The sequence below is a fragment of the Galeopterus variegatus genome, unplaced genomic scaffold (genome assembly GCF_000696425.1).
Source record: "Galeopterus variegatus unplaced genomic scaffold, G_variegatus-3.0.2 Scaffold4439, whole genome shotgun sequence".
Classification (NCBI taxonomy): Eukaryota; Metazoa; Chordata; class Mammalia; order Dermoptera; family Cynocephalidae; genus Galeopterus; species Galeopterus variegatus.
In genome coordinates, this window is record NW_007730550.1 from 158,528 (window position 1) to 166,790 (window position 8,263).

Sequence of the window (8,263 nt, forward strand, 5' to 3'; positions counted from 1 at the left end):
AGACCCTGGACCCAGGACACCGCACAGTGAGCAGCGTGCTGGGAGACAGGACTGGACGAGGGGGGAAGGGAGGGAAGATGGCCCTTTTGACTTTTCAGAGAACCTGAGCAGCGAGAGGACAGCTCCCCACAGCCAGGTTCTGAGCCCCCTCCCTTGGTTGCCAGGTGGACGTGAGCAAGCCTCCGAGCACGCGGCCTCACAGGTCCCAGCTGGCCGTCCAGGGGCAAAGCTGTGCAGTGTGCACTGCACAAAGGGAGGGGCCTGGAAAGCAGTCCCAGGATGCCCTGGACAGAGAGCAAGCAAATGCTGAGAGGGTAAATGTTAAGTTCCAAGGAGTTCGGGAGTTCCGTTTCCCTTGGCCTTTGAAACCTAAACTTTAGCTGTGACAACACTTCCTCCCTGCCCCAGAGCTTGCTGCTTCTTGTAGGACTCCCAGCACATTTCCACTCCTTTGAGCTTGTTCCCCCGAGGACACCATTCCTCACCTTCTCTGCTAAGAGTTCCCTGAGGCTTACACAAATACCACCTCCTCCAGAAAGCCCTCCTGACCTGCCAGGCAGAACCCACAATCTCCTTTGAACTCTCTGTGAAGCACGCTCTCATACCTCTCATCCTGGAACAGCTGTCATCACGGACGCTGTCACCACACAGACCGGGGCTTCCTGAGCAGAGGCAGCCTGCTCATCTCCGGGGACCCCTGGACCTAGCCCAGTGGGCATTTGGACAACGAAAGCTGGAGGAGAGGCCTGAGTTGAGCCCCTTCTGTGAGCCTCTGGCCGAGGGCAGCCAGCTGACACGAGGAAGGATGCAAGGGCCTTCCGGGCTTCTATATGGGAGGGTTAGAAATGGCCCTCTGGTTTCCTCAGCCAGAGCAGCAGACCGAACAGTGTCCGGCATTTAGCCAAGAAGGAAAGGCAGTCACAGCATTTTGTGTGCACAGAAAGCTCAGACTCCTCAAAGTGCTTTCTCTGCTGCTGGAGGCCCTTTTTGTAACCAGCATAAGAAGGAGGAAACTGAGGACCAACGCCCAGACCCCTGAATAGAAATTAATGAACCCCCCTCAGCTATTCTCACAGGTTCTAGCTATATTCACAGACAGGGCCCTGTAGGGGACCAGAGGCTGACTGTCACAAATATAACCGTCTGTGCAACTTACGGTGATTAAATCCCTCTCTTACCTCCAGGACCTCCAGGCTGTGTGCCTCTGAATGAGTTCCTTCCCTCTCTGAGCTGAGTTTCCATAGCTATATGGCTTGTTCTAAATGGCATAGGTGGGATCAGCAATGTACAAGTCTGAAAACCACTCATGTACTGGGATACAGACCTTGGAAGAGAAAACAGTGCTCTCTTCCAGCATGACTGTCCTATGATTCATCACAGAAAATTAATTTGCTAACACTCTGGCTTCCCATCAGGCAAACCTAGTCCTCTTTTGTGTGGCACAGTGACAGGCCTGGCTGCTGAGAAGCCAGTGCTGGAAGGGCCTAGGAGCCAGTCCATTTCTGTCCAACACCCTCCCTCATTTTATAGACAGAGCAGACGTGATCTCTCTGTTTTCATAAGGCTTCTTATAGAATGTACTCATCAATAAGTCATGTAAATATACTTAATAGATGTGCAGCTGCCAAGATGGTGGGGTGAAGGGGAAGGTCTATCTCTGGCTTCGGGGAGAGACACACATGGTGTGGGGCAAGGATCAAATCTCACTCAATCTTGACCACTGACACTTGGCCTTTTAATCCACGAGAGCATGCGGCTAACACCATCAAAAGCCCTGGCCTGAGGGAGTAGCAGAGTGGAGGGAGAGAGCAGGAGATAAAGGTGGGTTTCTAGCACATATGCTATTTACTGAGCACCTACTATGTGCCAGGCACCGATCTAAACACTTAGATTACATTGGCAACAACAAAATGCCAAAGATTCCTGCCTTCATGAGAGATTCCACCCTAGCAGGGTGGGGGGTGGGGATAAGCTATGCAATAGACATGAAAAAACAAGTAAATTATATAGCATATTCAAAGGTGATAAGCATTATGGAAAAAAAAATAGGAGAGCAGAGCAGGATAAAGAGGCTGAGGAGTGCTGAGGGACAGGGAGGCCAGGTGGGCCGCTCTGAGCGGGGACTTGCAGCAGCTGTTCCCATGGGTACCTGAGGAAGAGCAGTGCAGAAAGAAGGTGCAGGCAGGTGCACAGACCTGATGCCAGAAGGAAGCAGCAAAGTGACAGACCCTGACCAACTCCAGAAGAGGACGGCTTGGCTCGTGCAGACAGCAGACCGCAGGGGCAAAGGTGAGCAGGCCACAGTGGAGGAGCCGAGAGCTCAGCCTCCGGGGATGTGCTGAAGGCCCAGCCCGCATGGCTGAAGGAGAGGGTGTGGGTGAGAGACAAGGATGAGATCTGGCCCACAAGAACCAAAACAAAGGATGCTCTACAGCACCAGGTCCTAAGACCTGCACACTGCCCTGCTGCTCGGGAAGCCTTCTCTGCTGAGTGCCCTCATATAAAGTGAGGGAGGGCTTCAAGCAGGATCCTGCCAGTCCCCAGGCTGGGCTGCGAGAAGCAGGTCTATGTTAACGAGGCAGCGGACAGACACCTCCCCTAGGCTGTGAATGCAAAACCACAGCAGGATCAGAGAGAAATCCAGAGACAATCCATGTTATGAAACAGGGTGTAAGGATATTGGCCAGGAGGGGCAGACACTGGGGAGAGATTTCCAACTCAACATAATGTATATGAAGCTCCTCTCCCATCACAGCACTGTCCTTGCATCCACCTGGGGTAGAAAACAAGAGAATATTCTTCTGCCTGATGGGCGCAGGAGGTGATCTACACATACAGTAAAATCTCAGAACAGTGTGAGCTGTGACATCTCCCTTTTTTAGGTCAGAGGAAGGGAGACGAAGGCCTCTCAGGGTCTTTTTGTGTCATTGGGGTGGGTGAGGACAGGAGGGTGAACTAGATGCTTTGTTGAGATCTGGGACCTGGTTCCATTGTGATATATTTGCCAGAAACAGAAAAACAACCCAAAACTGTAAAATGCTATAAACAACAGTACGTTGTCGGCATCCACCAAAAAGAATACAAGTACACCCCTGATACATGTGTCAGAGAGAATCAGTAAAAAAACAAAAAAATACAAAATAACACAAAAAAAACACACCCCTTAGGGCCGGCCCATGACTCACTTGGGAGAGCATGGTGCTGGTGATGCCGAGGCCACGGGTTGGGATCCCTATATAGGGATGGCCCATGGCTCACTTGGGAGAGCGTGGTGCTGACAACACCAAGCCAAGGGTTAAGACCTTCTTACCGGTCATCTTTTAAAAAAAAAAAAAAAAACACAGCCCCACCCCACCCCGGGCAACCACACTAGTAAAAAAGACACCAACTTTGTTCTCTGTTTCAAAGGAAGCACAAAATGCTTCACATCTATTTTTAAGATTTAAAACTGAAAACACTACTTCACAAATATGTCTCTCGGCCTCTGGCACTTGTCTGCATCTTCTTGCTGGTGGAGGCTCCTGCCATCCTCCTCTGGTCTTGGAGCCGCCAGGGGCCCTGTCAAACCCACCCATCCATGCACCAGCTCCTGCTCCCGCCCCAGGCCACTGTGCAAGCATCAGCCTCTGCCCTCGCACGTTGCTCACCCTGCCTGGGGGCCCTCTGAGCTCATTGCATGGTGCTCTTCCTGTCCTTAACTTTCCAGTGCTGTCTCCTCTCTCCAACTTCTACAGAGCTGGGACCAGAACCTCTTTGACCCACGTGTACTGATTACATACCATGCTGGGTCCCAGGGGTGCGCAATCACCTGTCAACAGTTTAAAATCAGCTTCCCCATAATGTTCTAAAACAGGATTGTGGTGAGAGTTGCATAACTCTGTACGTTTATGAAGAAAAAGAAAAACTCACTGAATCGTACACTTAAAATGGGTGAATTTTATGGTACGCTGACTATATTTCAATAAAGCTGTTCAAAAAAAAAAAAAAATTCAGTGTCCTCATCCCTTACAGATGTTTCTGTTTGGTGCCAGACCTGAGGTGGGGACCTGTGTTCACAGCACACGGACAACCTCTCTCTCTGGAGTGGGTAGGTGCCTGATGGGGGAGGGGCGCAGAGAGGGTAGCGAAGGGGGGACGGGAGGGGATACCAGCAGGACAGTGAGCAAGTTATGCAAGTGACAGAGCGGCTGAAGGTGGGGGTGAAGAGGATGTCTAATTCTAGGTTGAACCATGCACCACTGCTATATCTGCAGGTCAAAAAAGGTTGACTATTGGCAATCGCCTACAGTTCAACCTATACTTAGATGTCCCTGTGTGATAGAGATGGAGGGGCTCAGGCTTGGGGCAGCTAGAGCCAATCAGGTCCCCTGCTTATGGGCCATGTGACCTAGGGCATGTCACCTAAACTTCATGAGCCTCGTGTTCTATGAATGGAAGTGGCACAGCCCACATCCCTGAAGCACATTTTCATTCCATTTTTTAACACATGTTCCATGCCCAGCACAGGGTGGGCTCACTAAGGGCACAAGGAGTGAGCGTCCTCCTTTCCTGCCCTGCTGCTGCCTCCAGAGCCAACAGAACAGCAAAACTGAGCTTGAACTGCCAGTCTCTCCAGGCACCACTGTCAATCCCCCCCCCACCAGTCCCCCAGTAAATCAGGAGGATAGCACAGTTTTGTTCAGCAAAGCAGACCCCACTTCCCTGAAGTTACTACTGAAATCATGAGAGTCCTCGACTATCTTGGGGCCCAGGGCTGTGCTGGGATGGGCTGCATTTGGCATCTTCTACCTTTCTCTAGGGAGCCCTGAAATAAAGCTCAAAACACAAGGCCCAAAGGCAGAGCTGGGGGGCAAGGGGACACAGGCTCCCTCTTACTAATGCACAAGGTGGGGATGGGCACTCTCTGCCAGGAGCCACCAGTGGGGCCTGGGTGGCCTCCACAGAGCCACCATGCAAGGTGGCAAGTGTTCATGGGCCAGCGTGCTGAACACTAACTGCAAGTCCAGGAAATCTCTTCCTCTTGATTCACATGGAAAAAAGGCAACGCATCAGCCAGCTGGAGCTCAGAAAGAGTGGCCCCCACACAAGCAAGCCACCATGGGTGCTCTCAGGGCCACAGCACTGAAAGAGAACTGCTCCTTTGCAAGTCATACACTTGGCTGGTCACTTGGTGTACTTTTCCTGCAGACTCAAGGCATCTTTAGCTACTGTATGTAGACAGGAGAAAGGATGGTCAGACTCCAACAAGACTAGGGCAAGGAGACACCAACAGAGGGAATTCCCTGTTGTAAAAGCTTCTAGTGTTTGGGATCCTGGGTCTATTTCCATCCCACAGTTGTGAGTGTTCCACCATCCTTGACCCCTCGCCTATTCCAGGAGGCCTCAGACCAAGGATTCCAAAATAACAAGGTCTCCAGTGGAACAAGAAAATCCCCTGCCAGCGAGTAAGTCTGTCCCCAGGGCCAGTGAGCTCACGTCCACGAGCCACAGGTGTAGTAAATGCACATGACATGTGAAAGCTTAACTTAACTCGCCCACCTGACAGGTAGGAATTACCCTCTGACTTTCTGGAAGATGCCACAATGATGTTTCATTTTGACTTTCAAACTCACACGGAGGGTCAGGGACTAGGAAGACTCAGAACCCTCACCTGCTAGGAGCTCAGAGTGCAGCGGGGAGACAATGAACAGTAAATGGCGATGCATCCCCATGAGCGGAGAGTCACAGGATGGCAGTGGGACGCAGACAGTAGTTCCCTGAAAAGTTTATTGCTTTCTTGCTTAAAGTGCCACACTGTGATGGTGTCATCAGATCACACATTCGCTGAGGAGGTGAGATTCCGGAGAACCCACTCTGCGACTCGGGCACCTAAACCCAGACCCATCTTCTGGGGAGGAACAAAGCAGTGGCCCTGTCTGTCTCTGCACGCACACATCTGGGGGTCGGGGAGGATTCAGTCTCAAGGAAGAAATGTGCTCTTGGCTTAACACCTCAGGGCAATAAACCCACTCTTTAAAATCTCACCCAAATGATCACTGTACTGGTTCCAAGCTGGTAGCCAGAGCTTGGTGGCCAACAGCTGCCTGAAGCCGATGGCACTGCCCAGGCACTGCAGGGGTGAGGGGGGTGGGGCGGCTTTCACTCACCAGACAGCGGGTCTTTGCCAATCACCAAAACATTGGGCAAATTCATTACGATCAGCTGCTGGAGAACTTCCTACAGAAACAAAGGGGGAAAGATACCATTAAGAACAGGAAACAAAAATAAGAAAATGATTAAGTAAATTACAGTTAATCTAGTCACTGGATAAGTGTGCTGCCATTAAATGGTAACTCTGAAGATAAAACAGAAAGGAATATTTAAGATGTAAATATATGTAAAAAATCAAAGTCTAATTGTGCTTCTGCCTTGATCATTATCAAATAAAAATTATGTCTGCATATGTAGAGACCTTAGAAAAAAGAAGATATATTACATGCTAAGATAGCAGGATTACATGAGCTTTTTTTTTAAAGATGGTCTTAATTATTTTTTACTGTATGGATCGTGCAATTAAAAAGAATAGGGAATAAGATTAATGAAATGCTACTGAGCCTTTATAACCTAATGATACAGGATCCAAGCGTGAAGCAGGTCTTGGTACAAGTTATAAATGGGAAAAGTAATAAATCAGAGATACTCTGCACCAGTCAGAGAGGTGGGGTGTGGGGCTGCAAGCTGCATCCTGCCCTCATGCTGAGGGTCTTTGAAAGAAGGCCCAGGCACCAGCCATCAGTCACACCCTCTTGTCTGGGTGTCTTTTGCAAGTTCTCTGTGGAACATGGCGGCTTGTAGACCAACCCATTACCTACATCTCCCAGAGCATTTCTCAGGGTAGGTGGGTCTTCCTGCCCAGAGGTGCTTTGCTGTTTTATCGGAAGATAAAAATCCAATTTTATGGAAGACCAAGAAGTGGAGAGGTTTCATAACTACTCTAAAAAGTGGGTATAGAAATTCTTCACAAAGAAAGCTCCTTTTAGGCCCTGTTAAAAGTGTTTCTGTTGAAATACAGCTTGTTGTAGGAGTCACTCCATTGCATAACGTGCGGAACCTCTGCATTCCATACACTGCCAACCAGTACTCAAGAAGAGAAGGGGATAATTGCACAACTGGCTAATCTCACGTGGCCCAGCAAGCATCTCAGAACGTTCTCTGAATCATGAGATCAGAACGGTGGCCCAAGCAAGCAGGCCAGAGAGGCCAACAAAATATAAAATGATTTTATCCTCCCTCCTAGTATGTTTTCATGACTCCTGTCCACACTGAAAACCATAAGGTGCAGCCCACTCCCAAACACACGGCCCCCCCTCCACTCAATGTTGGAGACCACTTTTCCACATTATCTGGGGTCACATGTTACCGAATCAGAGACGGTTAATGTTTTCTCAAACACGTCTTGGTTGGTAAATACCCGTAAGAGCTGGAGAGAAGTGTCAGTGGTCTAACAGCCTCAGCCCTCCTTTCGGACTTGAAAAACATGAACATGAAAAAACTCTCTCCACTGCAGGAGCTCACCAAAGGATGCTACGGCCCCCACTCCACCCCACCGCCCAGGGCAGAACACACCCCACAAGTAAAAGGAGCAAAATCCACTTTCCAGCTAACTCATTCTATACAAGGAGGGTCCCCCGCCAACACTAACCTATTCTGTCCTGTAGTCCTCTTCCCTGCCTCAGTGTTGAACTCAAGTGCTCAGGCCAGTTTAGGAAAGCACTGTGGTTATCACTGTCCAACCATCTACAATCCCTTTCAAATTTCTGGCTGGTTTCCTCCTGCTGCTGTCCAAGTTCCTGGACCACTCAGTCCTCTGTAAGGATGCACGCACTTATAAATGAGACACAGTATGTGAAATATTCTTTTACTGTTTAGGTTTTCATTTTTGAAATAATCTTGGTCTCAGCAAAAATGCAAAGTGGTATTTTTATGCTAATGCTAATCTAAGCAAAATATTACTGGAAATATTGCTAGAAAACCTATGTACTCTCCTTCCAAAACAGGATTTTTAATCAGTACTTGTTAATTTTCACACAAGAAGCATGCAATTTGTGTAATTAAGAAATACTGTTTTATGAACGGATGATTTTTATTTGCTCCTTTTAAAATACCATGGGTTTCCTAAGACCTAATCTTATGACCCAAAATGCTCCCAAGACATTAACTGGTTTCCATAAAGGACCACCAATCACATTTCCAACAAAGACAGGCTCGGGGGGGGGGGGCGGGG

At 49.1% G+C, this 8,263-nt stretch overlaps 1 protein-coding gene across 1 annotated transcript in view; it reads right to left on the bottom strand.

The window, feature by feature from the left end:
• The window catches only part of CCDC88C (coiled-coil domain containing 88C), a 96,099-nt gene that overhangs the window by 75,825 nt on the left and 12,011 nt on the right, over positions 1-8,263 (bottom strand). The window contains 1 exon segment of the mRNA XM_008587571.1: positions 6,147-6,216. Coding sequence (XP_008585793.1) covers positions 6,147-6,216 — 70 coding nt within the window.